Here is a 24,564-nt window from a genome sequence, read left to right on the forward strand (position 1 = left end):
TGGGCCAGAAGCCCCAGCAGGAGCAAGAGCAGGCCTCATGGCCATAGAGAAGTTCTTCAAACCAGAACTCACAGCTGGCAGGGAGCTGAAATGTAGTGGCAGGAGTTCCAGTGGCAGCTGCCTTTCCAGGTTTGCTGGATGGAGTTTGAATTGACAAATACAAGATGGTGGTCCGCTTGCTTTCTGTAATATTTGTTGAACATTATTTCTGTCCCATCCACATTAACACTCAAACTATTTTCCATGCTGCTTGAGGGAGGCCTGGGGCTGGCAATTTGTTGCTATCAGCAGATCAAAGTCCTAGTATAATCTGACCTTTTGTCACTTGAGGGTGGTCACATATGGGCAGGTATGCAAGGTCACATTACCCTCCCCCCACAGTTGTGTTTTATATGTCCTGCCCTGAACCCCGCTGCATACCACCAGTGCCACCCTCCTGTTATCAGCAGGTATGCATCTTCTTTGGTGTCAATTCATTTTCAGAATGCCTGGAACATTCATTCTCAGACTACTGCTGTGGGGTTCTTTAACAGTAGTGGAGAGTGAAGGACAAGCTATTTTAGATGCTCTGGTTTCTCCAAGGAGAAAACTTCTAAGCTGGCAGGTCTATTTGCCTTCTCAGCCAGATGGTATCACCAGAGCCACACACCTGAGATACTGTTTTCTTGCCCAGAAGTACAATAATTTGCATAGTTGCCTTTTAAGGAGAACTCAGACAGGATAGAGCATAAGAGAGCAGCTTGTGTCCTCCTCATTGGTCTGCTAGAGAAGCAGTGGAGACTTAGGGTGTGTCTAGACTACTGAGTTTTGTCGACAAAAGTGGACTGTTGTCGACAAAACTATACCTGCGTCTACACTACCGCTGAGTTCTGTCGACATAACGTCGACAGAACTCAGCAGTTTTGTCGACGCTGGTAAACCTCATTTTATGAGGCATAACACCTTCTGTTGATAGAGTTCTGTCGACAGAAGGTGTTATTGCCTGTAGGGTTGTGTCTAGACTACAGGGTTTTGTCGACAAAGCAGATTGCTTTGTCGACAGAACTGAATGTGTCTAGACGCTCTATGTCGACAGAAGTTTTGTCGACAGTATCTGTCGACAAAACTTCCGTCAACAAAACCCTGTAGTCTAGACATACCCTTACTTATGTTGGAAGAGCTTGCAAGAGATGATTGTAGGGCAGTAATAAGGATAACACAGATATTCTCTCCCTCCCCCCACCCAGGACAGAAAAGCTGTTGAAAAGGGCAGAACATATTTGTTATAAATGAAGAGAACTCTCTAAGAATTTATTGGTGAACTTCCTCAAAGCAGAGGGAAGTCACTGGAAGGTCTGGAGTAAAGTGGGAAGTTCCCCTCCCCCTCCACATACCTTGTGATATATTTCGACAAATGATGGTGGACTCTATAGAAAAATGAGAGAGTTGGATGATGCAGAAGGCTCCTGTCAAATATGTTGAAGACGGCTGTTGTTGAATGATTACATCCTGGCTCCATTTGGGGAGCAGTGTTATTCTCCTATTCCAAACTAACAAGTTGGTTCTAAAGTGATCAGTGGTGAAACAGTTAATGTGTTAACATTTAACTCTGTCACCTGTAGATTTCTGAATTAGCACCAGCTGAGATTCATGACAATTCATATCCAGACCTAGCTATTGTTTCAGGTTCTCTAGCAGGGAGCCCAGTCCCGGATCCTACCTAGAAGATTTTTCTTGCACAGAGAAAAAAGCAAAACACTAAATGTTGCAGATCTGGCCCGTTTTATCTACTTTCTAAGTACACAAAACCACACACACACACTGAGGCCCCACCTCACTTGCTACATCAGGCTTCCCTGCATTGCTTGCATTCACATACTCTCACTCACTTTCACCAGGCTGAGGCAGAGAGATAGGGTGTTGGAGGGAGAGGCAGGCTCTGAGTCTGGGGAAGGCTGGGGAGGAGGGGTTTGGAGTCCAGAAGGGAGATCAAAGCTGGGACAAGAATTGTGGTGCAGGGATGTATGTGAGGTGCATACTGGGTGGGAGCTTGGGTGGTGAATGGGACACTCTCGGCTGTGGCAAGGAGTTGTGTAGAAGAGGATTTCGGGTCCTAGTGGCACTTACTGTGGGTCCCAGGAAGGAGCTACCTGCACCCTGTGGCCAGGGCCGGCACACAACATTTTGGCACCTGAGGCAGGGAGCTCAAATGACGCTCCCATGCGTCCTCGCTTGGGCCAAAACTTTGAAAGGTCTCAATTCTGCCTTCTTCCTGTCTTCTCCTCTCGTGGTACTGCTCTGCTACCTCCCCCAATAAAGGAGAACTAAAAACTTAAAATGCCTCATTCAAAAATGTTAAGTAACACTTAACTTTCAAGCGCTTGAACAGCAAATGTAACTTTTCTTGTCTGCATAGTAAACACTGGCATTTTTACCTGTTTGAATAATCAAAGTGGTGCTTCCTGAAGGTCCACAGTCTGGGCCAGCTCATGCTCTGTTGAGATGGATGCAAGGCCGACCAGCCTCTCCTGTGTCATTTTGGAGCGTAGATGTGTTTTTATTCACTTCAGCTTGGAGAAGCTGCATTCTCCACTGGCAACTGTTACAGGAAGTGTTAGAAGTATGCACAGAGCAACAAAAGCATTTGGTAACAGGGTGGTCATCTTATTTGTGCACATATATTCCAGAACAGCCTTTGGAGTTGATCCTGCTGAAATGGATCTTGAAAGGGCTTTCAGTTCATCACCTAAATCACTCGCATCAATATCACGTGAGTCATCATGTGTCAACACTGTCTCTAGTGACCTGCACTGCTGGTGTAAATCTTCTTCAGGTATAGTGAGGAGATTTGGAATATCATACAACATTCCAAATATGCTGCTGTGTTCTTTGAGCTGCATGAAACCTTCTTCAACTGACTGTATTGCACAATCTAGCACCTGGTTAAAGAATTCAACTTTGAATTGTTGTTTGGGGTCCCTTATGGGATTATCCGTGCCTCGTAATCAAAATGTCGTCTTCTTCGGTGACTCTTGTATTCTTGAATGGGCGGGGAAATAGCTTCAGTGTGAAGTTCCTCTGCCAACTTCTGTGCACTCTTTGGAACGTTTTGAAATCTCTCATCTGACCGGTAAAACTGTAGGTGTGACTTTGCTTTGTCCAGTTGTTCCATTGCTCCAGATATATCAAGGTCAACACCTTGGAGTCTCTTGCTTACAACATTTATTTCAAACAGTACGTCATGCCACAACACTAATCCACACAGAAATTTGAAGCTATGTATGTTTCTGGTGATTCCATTTCCCTATGCCACTGCTCTCCCACAAACAGTTCCTGTCATAGCATTATCCTCCATAATGGCAACTATGGCATCATCTATGCACCAGCAGCAGACACAGTTTTCTACACTCTGGGTCCTAATGGCACCCTGTTCCCCCCAGTCTGGCACCTGAGGGAGCTGCCTCAGTTCGCCTCATGGTAAGGGCTGGTAAGGAGATAAGGGACAACCTGAAGATATAAGGGATGCTCTGAAGGCAGTGTGGTGGGGTGGATTCCTGCTGGCTCAAGGGATAGTGCATTCGCATGGGGAGCAGCTGGTGGCAGGACAGTGGGGGGGGGCCGTGCCGTGAGGAAAGCCGAGGAACCCGTACGTGGGACATTGGTAGCGCAGGGGGAGGAGGATAGAGGAGAACCTCCGGCCACAGAACCTGAGCAAGACGAACCGCTGGCGTTCACCCGTCTGGAAATAGATGAAGGAGATTTCCTCACGCTGCAATGAGAAGACCCCACCCTGCGAGCGGCCTGGGACCAGATTCGAGGGGCGGACCCGCCAAACCAGACCTCGGGACCTCGGTTCGAGGTAAGGGATGATCACTTATATCAAGTGTTACAAGGAGACCTCTCCGGGAAGGAAAGATGGCAGCTGTTAGTCCCTCGGCCCTATCGGTGGAAGGTCCTGGAGCTAGCCCATGAGCACCCGTGGGCCGGACATTTGGGGACCGAGAAAACCCAACAGAAGGTGCTGCAGAGGTTCTACTGGCCCGGGGTGTATCAGGAAATTAAAAACTTTTGCACCTCCTGTCCCCAGTGCCAGAAAACTTCCACAACCCAGGTGCCGCCAGCTCCTTTGGTTCCCCTCCCCGTGGTCGGAACCCCTTTTGAACGAGTAGCTCTAGATTTGGTGGGGCCACTCGAGAAATCAGGACGGGGTCACAGCTATATCTTAGTCATTGTGGACTATACGACGCGCTGCCCTGAGGCCATCCCCTTAAAAAAGGCCACAGCCCCTGTGATAGCAGAAGCATTGGTAAAGCTATTTTCGTCAGTTTTACCGGTCAGATGAGAGATTTCAAAACGTTCCAAAGAGTGCACAGAAGTTGGCAGAGGAACTTCACACTGAAGCTATTTCCCCGCCCATTCAAGAATACAAGAGTCACCGAAGAAGATGACATTTTGATTACGAGGCGCGGATAATCCCATAAGGGACCCCAAACAACAATTCAAAGTTGAATTCTTTAACCAAGTGCTAGATTGTGCAATACAGTCAGTGGAAGAACGTTTCATGCAGCTCAAAGAACACAGCAGCATATTTGGGATGTTGTATGATATTCCAAAACTCCTCACTATACCTGAAGAAGATTTACATCAGCAGTGCAGGTCACTAGAGACAGTGTTGACACATGATGACTTGTGTGGTATTGATGCGAGTGATTTAGGTGATGAACTGAAAGCCCTTTCAAGATCCATTTCAGCAGGATCAACTCCAAAGGCTGTTCTGGAATATATGTGCACAAATAAGATGACCACCCTGTTTCCAAATGCTTTTGTTGCTCTGCGCATACTTCCTGTAACAGTTGCCAGTGGAGAATGCAGCTTCTCCAAGCTGAAGTGAATAAAAACACATCTACGCTCCAAAATGACACAGGAGAGGCTGGTCGGCCTTGCATCCATCTCAACAGAGCATGAGCTGGCCCAGACTGTGGACCTTCAGGAAGCACCACTTTGATTATTCAAACAGATAAAAATGCCAGTGTTTATTATGCAGACAAGAAAAGTTACATTTGCTGTTCAAGCGTTTGAAAGTTAAGTGTTACTTAATATTTTTGAATGAGGCATTTTAAGTTTTTAGTTCTCCTTTATTGGGGGAGGTAGCAGAGCAGTACCAGGAGAGAAGAAGACAGGAAGAAGGCAGAATTGAGACCTTTCAAAGTTTTGGCCCAAGCAAGGACACATGGGAGCGTCATTTGAGCTCCCTGCCTCAGGTGCCAAAATGTTGTGGGCCAACCCTCCCTGTAGTCTCTAGGCACAAAGGGACTCTTCATACTGCCCTCACTCACACAGGCACCACCACCACCATTGCAACTCCCATGGGCCACGGTTTCCAGCCACTGGGTCTCACAGGGCTGGTACTTCAGGTGAGGACCAGACACAGAGGCTCATATGCCTAGGAATTACAAGGACCTTGCTGCTGCTTCTGGGAGCCATGTGGAACCAGGGCTTATCCCAGGGCTCCTGCTGCAATACCAACCAGACCTCTCACAGCCCAGTCATCAGGGCTGACTGGATCCACCAGGTCTCTTTTCAATTGGGCATCCTGGTCAAAAACTGGCTGGCTGGCAACCCGAAAGGCTGGGCCACTCAGGACCCGATGGGAAAACCCTTAGGGTTGTCCAACCCGGCACTAAACATGTCCATTTCTTGTCCATATGAATTACATTTTCACGTGGGCAGAGCTTGTGCTCTGTTTAAGCCGAGTTTCCCCCCTCATCCTCGCCAATCTTCATTCTGGAAACTAGGGGTGAAGCTCTGTTCAGCCCAGTACCAACTGAGTACAACCTTCGTCGCCAACAGGCAATATAGGGAGCAGGTAGGTGTGCAGAGAATTTCCAATAAAACGCCACCTCGAGGTGCTTATTGACCTTTCCCGGCCGGGGGCAGAGAAGGACTCTCGGAGCTCGCACCCCAAACTGCAGGGTGGGGGCTCAGACCAAAGTGCTTTGGAAGAACAACGGGGGCAGGGACGCGTCTGTAGCCCTGGCCCGCGCATTGCAATTTGCATTCCCGGCAGCTGAGCCCCCGCAGCACTTTCCCCCTTGCTCAGCAACTTTCGGGGATGGGCGATTTGAACTCATTCAGGCTCCATTTGCAGGAGAGTAAATGCCCTCCCCCCTCATTAAAATAATCCCCTAATTGGGTCCTGCCCGCGCTCTCCCGCAGCTGACCCATTGGCCGCTGGCGCCGCTCGTGTCCCCCCCCCCAACCCCCAGCCTTTGGCCAAATCCCTGGGCATCTGTTGCTGTAGCGAGCTGGTTTCCCGTCTGCACGCGCCTGCCGTGTTTCTATGGCGATCCCGGTAATGTTTTAGAGCCACCCAAAGCGCCATTGGCTGCAAGCGTCGCCTTTAACAGCAGCAGGGCGAATCGTGGGGAGCGAGCGGTTCCCAGACTCAGATGCAAGCGCCCAGCAGAAAGAGGGGGCAGGAAGGGGGTTCAAGCTTTCATGCACCACGCCCACCTGCCCCTGCTTAAATTGAGGCCTTTCAGGGTGCATTGGGAGCGCTCCTTGCAAAGCAGCAGCCCCTGGAAGAGAAGTCGGTGCTGCAGGAAAGGTAAGAGGGGAGGAACGGGAAGAGCCCTAAAGTGGTTCGTTGCCTGGGCTGATAGGATTCAGCAGAAGATGTTTCTCTTAGAAGGGGAGTTGCAAAATGCACTTTCAAGCTTTGCTGGGACTCGGGAGACGACTTTTTTTTTTTTAAAGCTATCTCTTTTAAATTAAATTGTAGCCAAGCGTTATAAAGTGTGTGCGTTTGGTGGGAAGGCCTGGGTCCTTTAATAGCTCCTAAGGACTTAATTAATTGGAACAGGGGGTAAAAGAACAGACTTCTGATTTACTTAAGTTATTGTCAGGTGGACTGAGCAGTACAAGTGACAAGGCAACTGCAAATAAAGTCAGTGGGTTCAGAGTGACAGAATGTATTAGGGTTGGGAGTGGCATAAATGATCCAGTTTGCCCACTACAGCAAAAAGTTCATTCTCTGTTGACTGGATGCTAGATACCTATCAAATGTTGCAACTAGTGCTGGATTTCTCATGCATGATGGATCATTGAAAAACTTGCTCACTTACAGAAGAGCCATCATCTGAAAATTAGCCCCTGGATAACAGGCCACTTTATGATTGGGTCATATGTTTTAAATCTTAACCTCCCTGAAGTTCCTTCTTCTAGTGTACCCAGAAAGTGTTGGCCATAATATGGGTGTGGACTTTGGATCATGGGATAATACATTCCATCCTAAATTTAAATACGAAGTAAATGACTAACTATAAACACTGTTTTGTTTTGTTTTTAAAGTGGTCCTCTGGTACCTTAGAGACTAACAAAATTAGGTGCTACAGGGTCACTCCTTTAATTTTTTAAAGTTACAGACTAACACCGCTACCTCTCTGAGACTGTTTTGTAAGGCAGCATTTAAGCCTGGCTGTTGCTGTATTATTAACAGTTAAACATATAAACTTAAAACACTTTGGGAACATAGCAGTTGGAGCAGCTTCTGCCTCTTTCAGTTCCCTAATTGGGTTTTTTTTAAAGGTGTGTCTTTACCTGCAAAGTCAGGATCCCCGTAATGTCGCTGATGTTGGATTCTGCACCAGATGCCTTTCTACTGAATAGTGCATTTCATTGCCAGAACAAGAACCAGTCAGCCTCTCCCACACTTCAAAATTCTAACTGGGAACATTTGGTGAAGGGAACATTTCAGTTAATAATTCCTTCTGCCTTTTAATGAACTGTTGGAACTCTGTGGCAGAATTGGAGTTGGGCGACTGAAAAAACCTGTATTGTGTTATACAGAAATGAGCTAAAAAGAAAAAAAGTTCTTGGTTAAAGCACAAGAGTAGGAGTCGTGAGATGTAGCTTTTGATCTCAGCTGTAGCACAAAGATGCTGACATGAAGGAGGGGCTCGTAAAAGTGAAACCCATTTGTTGTATGACTTTTTTATATAACTTTGCTGTGGGCTCTTACCTGAGAGATCTTATTAATAACAACAGAACTTTAGAGTTGCATTTCAGACTCCCTGTTCACTTAGATTCATATTTTAGAGTATGCAAGCTTGGTAGCTGAAAGGACAGAATTCTGCTCCAATATCAGGATTTTTAAAGGCTGTCATTTAAAAAAACTGATTTATAGGTTATGCAGCAGTGGCTGCTTCAGTTGACAGTCATGAGGTCTCTGGAAAAAAGCTATTGCACTCTCTCAGAAATGGAATTCTAGGTTTTTGTGTCTGGGACCCCTTGTGAAACTAAATTTAAGAGATGGATAAGAGTCAGCTGGCCAAACAAATGGCTGGATTAGACTAACTTGGCAGATATGAAGGCACCTGGTAGTATTGACTTTGCAAACAATATGCAACAAAACTGGGGTAGAAAGCCCAAAGACTTACCTACCATCTGATCTCCCAGGTAGGCCCTCAAACCAAGTTACCATGCTATCCAGGCATCTCTGCTGGAACTTCCGTGTTGCCCCCAATGTTCCTAAAACAGTCCAACACAATAAATCCCTACTTGCATTATGACTCTGACAGGAAGAGCAATCTGAATAGTTTGCATCAAGCTAGTTCTGCCCTTGCACAAGCCTGGTGTGAGCTGCAGCTCTTGGCCTGTGCCATGGTTTTCTCTCTGTTTCTTGAGGCCTGCTCAGAATACATATTGTGCACCTGGGCACTGCCCAAGAGCATATTGATTTGCTGTGCTGATCTTGGGCTGAGCACCCTCCTTTTCCTAGAAGAGATGATGGAAATTGAGAACAGGCTGCACTTTGCAGGACCCAAATTGAGCAGTGATTCACTGCACAAGCTCACAGTGGAGTCTGTTCCCCTCCTCCACCCTCAATCTGAGCATTTTAGCAGCTCTCAAAGGAGTCCTGTGGGTAGCCCTGATAGCCAGTACTCTGGACTGGGCAGAGACAAACCTGTGTCCTGCCTTGTTTAAGTGGAGTAATGGGCCAACTCCTGATCCCATTCGGTTCAATAAGGAATTTTATTACTGAAGTGGGATGGGAATTAAGTGTCCAAACTGCATAGGTCCTTTTGTATATTCCACTAGATATCTGCATCTTTAGGTACCTAAATAGCTCTGCAAATCTGGCCTTTAGTCTCTTTAGCATTGAGACCAGAACACTAAGTGCTCCTTTAATTAATGTTGTGTGTATTCTTTTAACTGTGCAGGGATTGGCTTCTGCTCCACTGCTTGCAATGTATCTCCGGATACGACTGGTTGCACTATATACCATCTCAGTCACGCTGATTGCATTCTTTATGTATATACAGAAAGAGACTAAGTTGGCTGTCTCTCCAGCAGCCAGGAAGATAGCTGTACCCAATCCCAGCCATACATTGTGGGTCCCAGAACAGACTGAACCCAGCAAATGTTTGCCAGACCTAAAACTTGCCAATTCTTCTCTTGCACTCCCAGAGCTTCACCGACTCTTCTTAATGTACAAACACTGCAGGAACTTTTCAACCCTGCTGAAGCCCACAAGATGCAGTGAGGAAACATTCCTCCTGCTGGCAATCAAGTCACCCCCAATCAACATAGACCGTCGGGTTGCTATCAGGAACACATGGGGGAAAGAAGTGGCCATCGGCAGCAAGCCAGTCAAGCTGGTGTTCTTACTTGGGCGCTCAGAGGTCAAAGTCCAGGCTCAACCCCTGCACCAGCTGCTGGCTTATGAGAGCCAAGAGTTTGATGACATTGTCCAGTGGGATTTCACAGACAACTTCTTCAACTTGACGCTGAAGGAGCTGCACTTCCTCCGGTGGTTCATGGTAGACTGTCCCCATGCCAAGTTTGTGCTGAAGGGCGATGACGACGTTTTTGTTAACCCCTACAATATTGTTGAATTCCTCAAGGAACTCAACCCTGAGGAGGATCTCTTTGTTGGGGATGTGATCAGCCAGGCCCGTCCTATAAGAAACACCAAAGTCAAATATTTCATTCCAGAGTCAATGTACAGAGAGTCCTACTATCCCCTCTATGCAGGTGGGGGTGGCTATGTGATGTCCAGAATGACAGTGCAGCGGCTCCAGAGCACTGCTGAGGACACCGAACTCTTCCCAATAGACGACGTCTTTGTAGGAATGTGTCTGGCAAAGATGGCAGTGACCCCACTGAACCATGCTGGCTTTAAGACCTTTGGAATCCAGAGGCCTTTTAATCCATTTGATCCATGTCTTTACAAGGAATTGATGATAGTGCACAAGCTGAATCCCACTGAGATGTGGATCATGTGGACGCTGGTAAAGGATAACCATATTAGGTGTGCTGTATCAGTAACTCACAACTACAGAACTGTCTGAAAACTAGAGTGCTGATGCTAAGTGGAAACAGAATATGACGACAGTGGTTACTCCAGGGTGTTTAAACTGACATTAAAAAAACAAAAACAAAATGAAGTTACATTTTTATTAACACTGTAGTTTTACATTCGGGTAATGTTCAGTAATCAGACTATGAAAATATATTGATGGGTTTCTGAAGTATCACAAGGTTAAACTAAAAAGATGTGGGGGAAGAGGGGATAGATAGCTCAGGGACTTGATATTGTGATTGGAATCTCTCCTCCTCTCTAGATCACTGATTTGAATTCAGTTTGCATGGGTCGTTCTGAAGGGCTGTTCGGTAGTGTGCAAAGTGAAGTCGTGGTCTTAGTGCCAGTTGTGATGGCTTTTGAACATAAGTGTCCAGATCACAATTGCCAACCTTACTAGCAGTCTTGAGTAGGAAGGCCAGTAACTAAACAGGTGGTAGATCATGAACTTGCCTCTTAATGCTTGAAATCAAAGCTGAGGTACAAAGAGGAACAGCATGGACACACATAAGCTGCTAGGACTATCCATCTCAACGGACTTTGCTGTCTAGGGCTAGCAACACAGCAGACTACACCAGCACTCAATTTACTTAATAGCAGGAAGAACACAGAGAAAATGGTCTAGAAACTTTTCAGTTGTCTGTTCTTCACACAGCCATTATGCACCAAAGTACTTAGTTCTAATCTCACTGACTTCTAACCAGCTCTTGCTCTTTGGATTTTATCTGCACTTGTTATCTTATTTACACTGGAATTTCTGCACAAAAATATGGATAATTTCTTCTCCCAAATTGCTATTAATCACTGTAATAACATTGGCTTTTTTAACAGAAGTATAAATAAATACAGTTTTGCAAGTGTTTATATTAAGAGTATTCTTGCTGTCCTGGAAGTACAAGTTTGATGAGAATATTAAAAAGGAAACCCAGAGTTAGCTTAGAGCAACCTCCATCAAAGCTCATACAGCTGCAATGTATCTGTATAGCTTTGTGGATTATGGGACTTGCTTCCTTTTCATGAGTTAGTGCTGCACTGCATGTCTGGTGAAATAACATTTCCTTAATGACCTAGTGGTTGAAGGTGAGAAACGGCTACACAAGTTCTTCGTCATCTGGTGTTGTCTGAGTCAGTTCCTTGAGTAAAGCTTAATAAGACCTATCCTCTTTGATGCTAATAGGGAGCTTTTCAACTTCAGGAGACTTCACAAATACAATAATTCATCCTTGAACTGATGGGTTGCTAGTGAGGAGAGGCGGCCTGGAAATGGTAGTAAAGTGTTTGCTTTTGGAGGAGAGACCTCTGAGTTTTAATGTGATTGTTACATGACCTTGGCAAAGTTGCTTTCTCCATCTGCAAAGGGAGGGGACAATACTGCCATGTGACCTGGTCCTTCATTAATATTTGTGAAGTGCTTTGAGATCCTCTGCAGAGATGGAGAGGGTAAGTTACATCCTTACACAAGACTAGAAAGGACAGTTTGATGCTTTTTGGTCTTTTTAAATAGGGATGTTAACCAGCTTACTGGTAAGTGTGAAACTTCTCCGTTAACCCATTGTTGCCCGTTAACTCTGGTGGTGGCCTGCTGTACCTGCTCTGAGCAGCTGTTAACATCCAACATATTTTAAGTTTGGTGACACCACTGTTTAAACTTATAAATCAATGGATTCTTATGATGCAGGTTCCCATTTGCTAGTGTATTACACCTTCACTGACACTCCCCTGCTTGCTTTTATTAGTGTTTACTCTGTTTGGGCAGTAGCCTTTTTCATTACTTCTGATATCTTTGTCAGTTCCCTTTTGGTCTTGGAGGGTCTCACCATTTTACTTAGGGTTGTGGTTGTCTGAAGGTACTAGGTATTGCAACACTGTTGTACTATTCCATTTTACACTGTTGTCTGACAAATGCTTGTTCACTGTTGCTGTAGTCGTCTCTGCCATGTAATAAGCCCTTGAGTAATCTTCTAGGAAGAAACTCAGACCTAGACAACTGGTTGAAAATGAATGTATGAAAGCAGAACTGCCAGTAAGAGATGAGCCCATAATTTGGGTTCATCTTTACCTAAACTTTTTTAGGATACTGTACCCTTCCACTTTTCCATTTAGGTATAAAAAGATTAGGAAGGTGTCTGTCTGAAGTGAAAAATGTTTCTATATTACTGTTTATAACCAAGGCATATGGTGGAGTAGAAAAGCTTAGATTTTTAGAAATGCTAGGAGAAGCTTGTTCACTGGACACTGATCTTGGGTGGGCACTTTTCATCCATTTTCAGAGAGGAATGTAAGACAGTTGCGTGCACTTTAAAGCTGCTATTTTGGATGAGGGTTGGTACCTTTTATGGAATACCACTTTCATCATCATTACCCTACACAATGCCAGATACAAAATTGGTGGGATACTGTAAGAAATGTTTAGTGTGCCTCTCCAAGCACTGCACAAACTAATTTAAGCATGTGGTTATAATCTGCCATCAGTAGGTAGGACTGAAAAAAAACTTTGATTCAGTGAAAAGCTCCAGCATATATGATCAGTTTAGTTTAAGAGCTCTGAATGCAAACACCTATTTGCAAAAATAAAGATGAGATCAAAGTCCAGCCACACTAATTCCTATTATTTCCATGTGGATCACAAAGAATACAATCTGAAAGGGGCTTATCTTCTATTCATGTTTAACTAAGATTTCTAACATGCCTTTCTCCAGTGGCAAAGTAGACAAATTTACACAAGTTAAAGGGCGGAATTTACATGTGCAAAGATATTGATTATTGTCAGTAACAAGCAAGATGTCTTGTCTTAAGCTGCCTACCACGGTTTCATGAGGAAGGTATAGCTCTTACTTTTAGCACAGCTTTATCACTCTCTCAACATGGGCTAATATAACAATATCAAGTTGAAAAAAATTACCTTTTCAACTTTGCTCTGCCCTCAGAAGTGGATGTCTGCTGTTTCAACAGCGATTACAGCTGTGACCACTATGGAGAAGGAAACAAGTTGGTTTGGGTGGGAAGCCTGACTTAAAGAAAAAGGTGGTTGTTCTCCTTTCCAGGGTACTACATAAATAGAACTAATTGTTTCTTGATATTCTTTACCACACAAGCATGCACTTGAGCTACAATAGTACTTTGGCAAGCATAAGAGGACTGTACCAATTGCACATGTATGGAACAATGCTGATTATTTGCAATATTGGATGATAACTATAAATGGCTTGGCCCGAGAACTTTCCACCAGCTAATCTGCAGCTGTTCATCTTAGCTCATGCAAGTACAGTGAGGGAGAGGCTGACCTTGTGTGGACTTGTTCCTTGCGTGCCAACAGTACAAAAGCAAATAATTCCCCCTCATCTAAAATCCTCCATTTTAGAACTGTATTCAGGAATCTTTCAAGGCTGCTATAACTATCACCAACATGTTCATTTTTGGTGGCTTTTGAAGGCGATTTATTGGCAAACACAGGTTGTAACTTAACCTCTTAGTGTTACAAAAGTATTCATTCTCCATCTGTAAGATTTCTTCTGGGTAGGGGAGGTAAAAATGTTTTCCATTGCATCTTTTCATTGGTTACCAATGCGCGCACACGGCAACCTCAAACACTTTGATTACAACAAAGCAATTATCAGCAAATAATTAGTTTATTTCTTAATTACCCATGATTAAACTACACAAGAGTGCAGACTAATCTAACCACCTTTCCTGCAGTTGCACAGAGCTACTGGGATACAATCCTGTTGATAAAATGGAAACAAAGTTCAGGAAGAAATTTTCTAGTGAATGGTGGAATTGGGCTGGAAATCTTCCAGCCTACAGAGTTGTTTTTGGCATAACTAGCAATGCAATTATGCAAATAGCACACAGAGCCAATAAACACAGGAATATCAAGAAATCTCAGGAGGGAACTTTAACATGGACTATGATCATGTAAAAAATGGCAGTTTGAACAAATGTAATTACTAATACACAGTTGTTTATTTCCCTAAGCTATACCTTTTGGCTAGATATATACTAATAATACTCAGCTGTCTTGTAATTCAGCATTATACAAATATTAAAGGAAGCTCTTCCTAAAAATCTAGCAGCTACTGTTCTACAATAGATGGTAAAGGTAAAACTACAATATGTGAATTTGGGGAAATACAACCATAGATGTAGTTCAATTTAAACTACTTAAATGACACAGGGAAATAAATGAACTGTGGAAATGTGGTTTGCAATCACAGCATGCAGCAAAACACTTTCATTTGACAATAAAGGAGGATTCTAATTTTTTCTGCTATTTGGGGCAGACTGCAGCTACCCTGCTTAAAAGTTCACATTTGGACAACTGTGTTCTATGATCAAATAGAATTTGCAGTTATTTGTGGTGTCTCTGCCTTTGCAACATTTTGTTCCCTACTGATGCATATAGTCTTTTTAAATGTAGTGTGGCATAGCATCAATCCTTCTTTCACTACAATAGATTGCATCTTGCTGGTTGGTTGTGTTCCTAATTAGGTTACAAGCAAGTCTGCATACACACAACTGTCATACTCTATATTACAGTTATCACTGAGTGCAGACAACAGGTTTTCACAAGGTGACTACATAGGGGTTGTCAAAAGCAGTCCATCTCCACCCCAAACTCTGCTGTGCCTCCAGCATTTATAATATCCTAGATATTTTATAGGCGTGTTTTTAATTTGTAAGGGAAGGAGAGGCTTGCTATATGAAAGATCACCAGTACTAAAGTTTTAGACTCTACAGATTTCCAAGGTTTTTAGCAACTCTGTTGTCTCCTTTTGATGCTATCAGACTGCAGTAGTTTAATAAAACAGTAAGATTTCCATTATGAATTGTCAGTCCAAATAATTAGAAAACAGCACACAAAGTCAACATTGTTAAGCAAACTCTGATAAGGAAATGTAATTATATTGATCAATTGGAAGTATAAGACCCACTAAGATTAAATTGCTTCATAGACTAGAAAATTATTTTTAAATGTCCCTCTTTGTTTGCAATCTACAACTAACTTCAGACATTGGGAATTCACAAGGGTTTATTATATCATCTGAATTAAAGCTTCATAGCACCAGACTCAAACACTCAAAGTATCTTTAACAGCTAATTTCACATTTGCATAGTTGTGTACTTCAACAAAAATTTACTAGCAATGCATATTATAATAATGGAAACTTAAAAAAAAAAGATGTTCAAACACCTGGATCGGGCTGGTGGTTTGGTCTAGCAAATTCATGGGAAGAGAATTACTGCCCACTACCACCAATTATCAGCAGACAGGTGAGTCATCTTCAGTGCATTTTCCTTATCCAAGACTTTTTTTTTCTTTTAAATGTGGGAAACTCAAGGCCTTTATAGTTAGTGGTATGCTATTACCTTCTGAATATTTTATATTAGCAGGTTTCCCCCTCTACCCCCTTCAGTCTTCACGAAGATAAGACTCATCAACTTCCTCTATGGCTTCAGCAATACTACATGGATGTGATGATTCCTCAGCTTTTGTATTAATGAGTTCTTCAGTCTGAGCTTCAGCTAACTTGGTCTCTGCTTTCTGGGATAACTGCCGTACCTCTTGTACCTGTGTTTTTACCAGCTGAATGTGGTTGTGGGCTGCCACTGAAGCTTGATCTGCACCTAAAAAACACAGTAATTTAAGTAAATTCAGAAACAACCCATAAGATAAAATAACATCAATTAAGATAGGGATTAAATTGATAATTACATTTTACTAAACTACTCATGCTCTAAACAAATTAGTTTTCAAAAATAGTTACTCTTCTTTACTATTCATTACTAACTCAAGATAGTCTACAAATATTTACTATGTCCTATGATGAAAAGAGATTTTTTTTTTCTCAGAACATTTCTGACAACAAAGTTGTGTTGCCAATTAGTGCAAAAATAATTTGTGACTTTTACGTGGTGACCACATGGTCTCTGAAAGACAAACCAAGACTGAACAACAATCACATGGTGGCAATTTTCATTCACTAGCGGTCTATTTGCTTTGAACTTTCATTCTGAGTGAGTGACTATTAGTCCCAAATCTTGAACAACCTAGTCCTCTATTTCATTAGCTTCCAAGAATATTGTAGTCAAATTTTAGTATAGTTTTTATTTCCTTACGTGAAATAATATCTTCATTTTAATTTAAACAATGAGATGATTGTATTAAATTTGGGGCCTGATTTTCAGAAGCACTTAAACTGAAAATATAGAGGAACTCAGCAGCTGTGTCCTTTGTGGAACACACAGGCTTTGTCTAGACTGGCATGATTTTCCGGAAATGCTTTTAACTGAAAAGTTTTCTGTTAAAAGCATTTTCGGAACAGAGCGTCTAGATTGGCATGGATGCTTTTCCGCAAAAGCCAATTTTTGCCATCGGGGCTTTTTTGCGGAAAACAGATCTGAGTTGTCTACACTGGCACTTTTGCGCAAAAGCTTTGCACAAAAGGGACTTTTGCCCGAACGGGAGCAGCACAGTATTTCCACAAGAACACTGACAATCTTACATTAGATCGTCAGTGCTTTTGTGGAAATTCAAGCGGCCAGTGTAAACAGCTGGCAAGTTTTTCTGGAAAAGTGGCTGATTTTCCGGAAAAACTGGCCAGTCTAGACACAGCCACAGGTTTTTCAGCATCTATGAAAATCAGACCACGTGAGTCAGCCAACCAAGCATATTCAGAGTTCGAGTCAATATTGCCTGGTATCTTTTTAATAATAAATGCTGCCTGTGTCCAGGGGGAAAGTTTGCTAAAAACTTCAAATTCCAGCTGATACTGAGGAACATATTACAGAAATACCTGATTGATATGCAGCTTCTGCTGCCATCTCTGAAAGATGTAAAGCAGTCATCCAACTGGATTCTAACTTCAGGAATTCTTGCTGCTTTGTAGTCATCTATAATTAAAAATAAAATGTTGTGTAACACAATTATAACATTATCTGAACCCACTTTTTGCAAGAGATGCTCTTACAGCCATAGTAAATGAATGAACAGAGAAATGTTAAACAAAAAGGAAAAAAACACGATAACTGCAGAAGTGAGTTAGTTCTTTACCTCCACTCTTGCTCCTATGATCACCTGCCATACTGCATCCACCTCTTTGGAATTCATTTTCTCAAGAAGATTTGTATACTGCCGGTAGAGAGACACCAGTATGTAAACTGCCTGCAAAAGATTGTAAGTCTAACATAACTACTTCGTAATAAATACTTTAAGTAGCACATGCGTATTTTCTAACTAATTTTTCAGCTGCTGATGCTCTCACAGTATTAGTTTGTTACATAGTAGATAGAAAATAGAAGGTGTGGGGAGGGAAATCTAACACTTTTCCCTATAAAAAATCTTCTATAATATTTCGTGAGGAAATTATATGGCAAGTCTTAGAAGCACTTTTTGATCTTTGCTTTGACTAATATTGTATTAAGTGTTCATCACATTCATTTGAAAATGGAAATATTTCATTGTAATTAAATACAATTAACACTTATAATACTGTAAAACACATTTTATGATATAGTAGGAACTTAATAGCACAGACAGAACTCTGATTCTCCTGCTGAAAAAAAACAAGTCTATTAGCACTTATACTAGAAGAGACCCTCTTTTTGAAGTATGAACCTATAATACACCAAGATTTTGATTCAATATAGCAGAGGGCAAGGCAGTGGTAATATACTCAAAAACTTGGCAGTTCTAAATTTTGTAATGAAATGGCTAACTGCTTGGGTTTTTTTAACTGAAAATCTTGGCAGGAATGACATACATGCATACAGAGAATTTATCCCCAGGCAAATCTTCAATTTTTACATTTACTTGTCTATAATGATATATTAAAGGAAATATTAACTGGAAGTTAAGGAAGCTAATATGGATAACTATTCTGCTTTAATCTGGCATTTAAAGACATTGCAGAGTTTCAAAATCAGTTAGCTGGATTGGAAAATGTGTTTTTGATGGAATCTATGTATTTTTTTTTTCTTGCCTAGAAAAGAAGTTGGGAAGGCAAGTGATGTGTTTTTACAGAATGCTAGTTATCTGACTTACATAGTTTTTTCTGTCTATTAGCTACTATTTGCAAAGTTTGGCCTCGCTTCTTATAAGGGCCAAAATTTCAGGAATTAGTTCATACCTGGGATTCTCTTGAACAGAGCTTCACAGCTCTTTAAAAATTACTCATGCCTTGGATTACAAACACTCCAAAGCAGCAGCAACAACTCCTGTATTGTCCACCAAAGACCTGTGCATGAGTTCACTTATTTTGACGTGTGAGGTACCAATTCAATCTGAACTGCTACCTCAGAATCTCTATATCAGTGATGGGCAACCAGGACCAGTGAGTGGACTGTGTGATCAGTGGTGGGCAACCTGTGGCCCAATAGGATTACACCTGCAGCCTGCTCACCCCTTCATCCCCCTTGCCCCTCTCACACACTGGAGCTCTGCAGTTGCGCACTTACTTATTCCTTTCCCCCTCCTAGCACTTTAGGAGTACCATGAATCTGCTGATTCATACTCCATCCCCACTTCTTCCCTCTCCTCCCAGAGTTTGATCACCATGAATCAGCTGTTCAACCTCTGGGAGGAAAGAGGAGGAGTAGGAGACAGTATGAATCACGAGATACATGGAGTTCCGGAAGTGCTGGGAGGAAGGTGTAGAGTAGGAAGTGCAGGGCTCCAGTGTGTGAGCAGCACGTGGAAAAGAGGGCCAAACTGGTGCACAGACCACAGGCTGGCAATCACTGTTCTACATCCTTAGCACATCGATTTGTGAAGTCAAAGTGCATTTTAGGTTAAAGAACTGATTTAATAGGTGCACTTAGTCTGTCTTTGTGAGAAATTTAAATACTCCAGCAGATGCAGTGTTAACTCTGTACTAATCCAGGCAGTCACTCATCTTACCTTTGTATACTCTGTTAATGCTTCAATTAATGCATATGTTGTTTGAGAGAGAAGTGTACAAGTACTGTCCGTTACCAAAGAAACTGCCCTTCTAATCAAGGCTTCATTACTGAGAGAAGTGGGCTCATGTTTCTGAAAAACAATAGATATACACACACTTTGCACTGGTTTCCAAAGACAGACAACTTCCAATGATAAAAATGTCCTCTACTGCAAGAAAAAGGAGATTCCCATCCAGCCCAAGTTGCTGCAGTGCAAAAGATTGGGATGGCAACATGTAGTTGACTACACAACCTAGGTTTATTGGTTAATCTTATTGACTACATGTACTCCCTCCCCCACCATATATCGGAGGCAGCAAGGGGATAGAGGAAGGAGGGAGGTGGGAGCCAGTGCCCATGGGAAGTTGACTTTTAAGCTAACTCCTTACAAGCACTGGCTGGATCTGCGGAGCTGCCTGCCTCACCTACACCCCAGGCTGCTACCTCTGATACAGAGGCAGCAGGGAGGGGGAAGTAGCGGGAGCCAGTACATGCAGGAAGCCAACTTTCAAACAATGCAAGCTACTTGCCCCCCCTGCACTGCTTCCTCTCTATAAGAAGTAGCAGTGTGGTAGTGATGGAGAGGAGCAAGTGGGAGCCAACATGCAGGGGAAGCTGGCTCTCTGCACATGCAGCTCCTATAAAGGCAGCAAGGGGGGACAGGCAGGAGCATTGACTCCATGGAGCCACCTTGCCCTCCTCCGATGCTGCTGCCTCTACCAGCCTCAAAGCAATCTCTATCTGCCACAGGCCCAAACTCACTGCAGACAAAAGCTTTTCCATGGGTCGATGCAGTTCTTGTCTGCAGGGAGCTCAGATCCCCCACGGACAGAGGCGGGAGTACGGGATTACACGGGGCTCCCTGGGAGTGGGGCCGGGAGTGCACTGACTGCTGGTCCCACCCCCGGGGATTATCGAATCAGTGTGAAACTGTTAAAATTTGATACAGTTACATGATTATTCAATTAATCACTATCTAACATCCCTAGAGAGAGGACTGGAGTAGTTCTCTTTCCCAGGGACAGCCTACATACTGAACCTCTGATCCCTAACCCCACCCCAGAGGAATGATTTGAATGAAGCATGGACATTTTAATTTTTTTTCCAAAATACAAAAATCAATTGAGTTAAAAACCTGAGTAACAGGAGGTAAATCTAGTTTATATATACACACCTGCAACCACTGATATTACCATTATGTTTCCTATCTGACGGTAGTCACTGGATTGTAAAGGTTCATGGACACTATAAAAAGTGCAAGAAGAGCTGAAACTGTGAATTCCATTCCAGCACCACAAATACCTTTTCTCCCAGGAATTGCAGGGTTTGTTCTGGTAATAATGGGATTCCTGAACGATGTGCCATGGCAAAAGGTAAAGGCAAATAATTTTAAATTTTATTTTAATAGTATTTTAGTTATTTGATAAATTGGATTAAATCTATTTTACATTTCCACTGACCTTCAAGATTTAAGTCATATTTCTTAGAGCAGAATCACTTCAAATGAGTGAGTCTTTTGAAAGTCAGCTAAGATAGAGAATTTCTGGATGGTCAACTGTGCCCCAGAAAGTTCACAAGCCATGCTGCAATATGTATACTACTAACATCATATAATAACTGGGAGGATGTTATAATACAATAAATTGATCCATTTGCCACAAACACTCTCTTCCACCAAATACCTTAGAATATCAAAGTACTTGTAGTGTACATTCATTTCAACATTTACCTGTACAATAGGGACTGCACAGAGGGCTACTCCAAAACCAAATCCTACCACTTTGTTCCACGGATTACTTAGTGCTGAGAAACAGCGTCTCTTAGCATTAGCCAGAACAGGAAAACTTTGCCTGGAAATGAAAAACAAAGATAAGTATGCAGACAGCTACATAGTGGGGAAATAAATATTCTGGAGTGTCAGAGCCCTGCGGAGGATGGTAGGGGGGCAGAAACACTTCTTTTTTTGCTATATGTTTACCTTGCACAGGGGGCCTATTCATGAATGGGTTTCCTGGAATAATCACAATCCAAATAATAAATTCAAATTTGTTTTAAAATTTATTAACTAACCATAATGTCAAGGAAAGATACAATGTGTACTGTAATTTCTCTGAAGGTGGGATTATCTTTATTTTGTCCAGTAACATGCATATGGTCAACTCTTAATATAATCAATGTGGATAAAAAACACTTAGATTATTATTAAAATGAAATACACTAATAGGGCTAAGTAAGCAAAACAATAAGTTAATTCAGAGATCCTGAAACTGCAATATTTGTGCATGTTTTGGTTCCCACACAGGAGTCCCTACTGTAGTCAATGGGATATAACATAGATGTGTGCTGCATCAGAGCCTTACTGTTGAAATAAAATAGTATAATAATGTATTGAACCAAAAGTGAAAAGCATTTATTTGTTCCAGCACTTCATTATTTATGAAACTGCATGAACAGTTCATTTTATAGCTCATTCTCAAAATTATAGTCCATCTTAATGTCACATCGCAAGATAAGTAATTGTAGTTATTACAGAGATGTTATGTGGTTACATATGAGAAGGGGTTGGTCTTTGTAGCTGTAAAGGAGAGAATACCATCTTCATATAAAATAATTAGGCTGTGAATTGATCTGCGTTAATGCCTGCAATTAACACAGGGCAGGATAATGCGTTAATGCTGCACTGCCCATCTGAAGTGCCGCCCTGGTGCTTCAAAGGGGCAGTGCAATGCAGAGCTGGGTATCAGCTGGGCACTCCTGCTGATCCCAGTCTCCTAACATTGGGGACTCCAGCTGCCCCCAGGCTCCCACGGTGCTGCCCCTTGGAAACACCAGGGCAGCTTTTCCAAGGGACAGTGAGTAATGGAGCCAGGGTCAGCTGGGGACTCCAGCTGATCTTGAGCTCCTGTAGTGCTGCCCCTTAGAAATGTCAGGGGAGCCTTTCTGAGGGGCAACTAAACTTAGCCTGAGGTCAGCTTAGCACTCCAGCTGATTCCGGGTTTCCTCAGCGCTGCCCCCTTTGAAACACCGCTGCAGTGTTTCAAAGGGGAAGTGCACGTGATTAATTGTGCAATTGCCATTAATTGTTTTAATTGTACGATTAATTGATTAATTTTTTTAATTGCCTGACAGCCCTAAAAATAAGACAAAAATATTAAACTAAATGAATAGTACAGTGAGAACTAAATGTATAAGCCAAGTCACATCACTAACTGAAATTGTCATATAGAAATCAATGAGACTTCTTGTATAAGGCAAATAATGTGTTCACATTAGGGATGTTAAATATCAGTTAATTGAATAGTCGAGTAATCTCACTAATTCTTATCTGTTAGTTGACTATTCTATAGTACCCGGAAGCAGAGCTGACAGCCACTGTATCAGAAGTAGCAGCACATGGTGCCAGGCGGGAGCTGGTCCATGAGAGGAGCCAGTTTAAAAAACAGCTCCCCTTGTGCCTGTCACCAGTGCTGCTGCCTCTGATAAAGAGGCAGCAGCGTGAGTTGGTAGTGGCCCTTGTCTAAGTGAGGGCCTGAGCTCCCTGACCCAGTGCAATCTGAGCCAGGCTGCTTGCCTGTCTAGCTCCTAATACACTTTAAATGCAGAGCCGCAGCAGGGGTAGGTTCTGGACCCAGCACAAGCCAGAACTGAGCCAGGCTGCTAAAAAATTTACTGGCAAGGGTAGGGGGAGGAAACTGTGTGTAGTCTATAGTATTAACCTATAAGCTTTTGCTTATGGGTTAATCGGCTACACTATTACATCCCTCATTCACATTAACCGCTTTAGCACTTTACAGACTTAAAAGGGCATGGTAAGATAATTTAGCCCTAAACTTGAATGACTAAAGAAGTGATTTTATTACTCTATTTTCCAAACAAAAATTGTTTTAAATTTAAACATTCTCCAGTACTATTTACAACTCAAATATTGAATTAGTTCATGGGAACCAAAACCTGAGACCAACCTTATTTCATTATGTAAACCAAAACTATAAAAATGTATAAACAGTGACAATTGAGAAATATTAAAATGAATACTTTTCATATTTTCACCTAGATAGGACAGCTCATGTGCTTATGGTTAAGTACATGCAAGTGTTTGATGGTCCATGGTATTAAGTAAAGCAAATAAGGAACCTAATTACTTGAAACCTGACAAGTATCCCTTTAAAAGGCTGACAAGAGAATCTCAGAAACAGATGTTCATTTAGTTTTACACCAAATGCCAGACTTGATACATGCACTAAGAGAGTAAGTTCTGCAGGGGCACAGGATGTGTAAATTAATTTTATTTTCGAACTTGTAAAGGAATATCGCAAAAAATGGAGCAGACCAAAGTTGAGTTGACACCATCCTTTGTAGCCCCAGTAATGAGCTGCACATTCAAAATGGGAGAGTCCCAGAGATCAGACCTTGCACATAACCCTTTAATTTTATTGCTGGTGCGTAAAGGGGAAGGGGGAGGTGCTGCAGCATCCCCTGACTTGAAGGGGGTCTCCATTTAACACAGGATTTAGTTTCGTTCAATGACTCTCACCACCGCCGCTATGAAAACTTCCAGCAGCAGCCCTGGTCTCATCCCCGCTGTCCTGAGGGAAACTGAGGCAGGCGGGGAGCCGTGCAGGGCCAGGAGGCGCAAGCGGGGGGAGGGAGGACTCACAGGGGAGCGGAGGTTTCAGAGACAGGAAGGCGGCGCTCAGGCTCATGGGGGTGTCAGTCAGAGAGGAGGTTGCAACGGGGGGAGGGAGGGGGGATTTGCTAGGCGATACCTGAGGAGGGCAGAGCAGCACCGGAACCACCGGCTACGTGCAGCAGCCGCCATTGCCTGTGGACTGGGGCCGAGCGGCGGCGCATAGGAAGTGACGTCACGTCCGCCCCCATCGAAGGGCGGGGCTCCACCTCCTGGAGGCTTTCCTGGCTCTCGCCGGCGCGGGGAGGAGTCGGATACGGCCTGGGAGCGCGCGGCCCCCCCCCTAGCTCCGCCTCCCTCTCTGGCTGCGAGTTCGAGGCTTGCCTCAGCCTTGCGCGCGCCCGGCTGTTAACCGTTTCTCGCAGGCCGGGTTCGAACGGGGGCACTCGGCCCGGCCCGCGTGTGGCAGCGGGCGCGCGTCGCTCCGCTGCAGCCCCGTGAGCGCCCTCGCGGGGCTGCCCTGGCCTCTGCTGTCAGCCCATTCTGCTTCTCTGCCCGGGGCTGGGATTGCAACGCCGGCCTCTGGCTGGGGCTAGCCGGCTCCGCCCGCGGGGGTCAGCCGCCGCTAACAACCCTCCTCGCTGCTCCCTTGGCCAAG

The 24,564-nt window shown here is 43.4% G+C and overlaps 2 protein-coding genes across 3 annotated transcripts; one reads left to right on the plus strand and one right to left on the minus strand.

Moving 5' to 3' along the window:
• The first annotated feature begins 5,944 nt into the window (after window positions 1-5,944).
• Window positions 5,945-11,204, plus strand: B3GNT4 (UDP-GlcNAc:betaGal beta-1,3-N-acetylglucosaminyltransferase 4). Its single transcript, XM_006123307.5, has 2 exons — window positions 5,945-6,586; window positions 9,201-11,204. Exon 2 carries the CDS (start codon window positions 9,228-9,230, stop codon window positions 10,329-10,331), a length of 1,104 nt encoding a protein of 367 aa, XP_006123369.3. The 5' UTR covers window positions 5,945-6,586; window positions 9,201-9,227; the 3' UTR covers window positions 10,332-11,204.
• Window positions 11,205-13,952: 2,748 nt separating this feature from the next.
• DIABLO (diablo IAP-binding mitochondrial protein) lies at window positions 13,953-24,195 on the minus strand. Of its 2 annotated transcripts, none has more exons than XM_075898660.2 (6): window positions 24,046-24,195; window positions 21,009-21,129; window positions 19,239-19,370; window positions 17,394-17,471; window positions 17,137-17,233; window positions 13,953-15,967 (listed from the first exon to the last, which is right to left on the minus strand). In XM_075898660.2, the coding sequence occupies exons 1-6, from the start codon at window positions 24,096-24,098 to the stop codon at window positions 15,753-15,755; spliced, it is 696 nt and encodes a 231-aa protein (XP_075754775.1). In that variant the 5' UTR covers window positions 24,099-24,195; the 3' UTR covers window positions 13,953-15,752. The 2 variants fall into 2 exon arrangements, with proteins under 2 accessions (XP_075754775.1, XP_075754774.1); XM_075898659.2 differs by having other exon boundaries at window positions 17,394-17,504.
• Between the last annotated feature and the right edge of the window lie 369 nt (window positions 24,196-24,564).

This window comes from Pelodiscus sinensis, chromosome Z, assembly GCF_052426305.1.
Source record: "Pelodiscus sinensis isolate ZL-2025 chromosome Z, ASM5242630v1, whole genome shotgun sequence".
Taxonomy (NCBI): domain Eukaryota; kingdom Metazoa; phylum Chordata; order Testudines; family Trionychidae; genus Pelodiscus; species Pelodiscus sinensis.

Excerpts from the sequence above, each read along its gene's own strand:
- DIABLO (XM_075898659.2), bottom strand. The coding sequence starts at position 24,098 with ATGGCGGCTGCTGCACGTAGCCGGTGGTTCCGGTGCTGCTCTGCCCTC. Across the intron at positions 21,130-24,045 it reads TGCTGCTCTGCCCTCCTCAG|GCAAAGTTTTCCTGTTCTGG; the intron begins GTATCGCCTAGC and ends TTTCATTTCCAG. Across the intron at positions 19,371-21,008 it reads GTGCAGTCCCTATTGTACAG|AAACATGAGCCCACTTCTCT; the intron begins GTAAATGTTGAA and ends ATTGTTTTTCAG.
- B3GNT4 (XM_006123307.5), top strand. The coding sequence starts at position 9,228 with ATGTATCTCCGGATACGACTGGTTGCACTATATACCATCTCAGTCACG.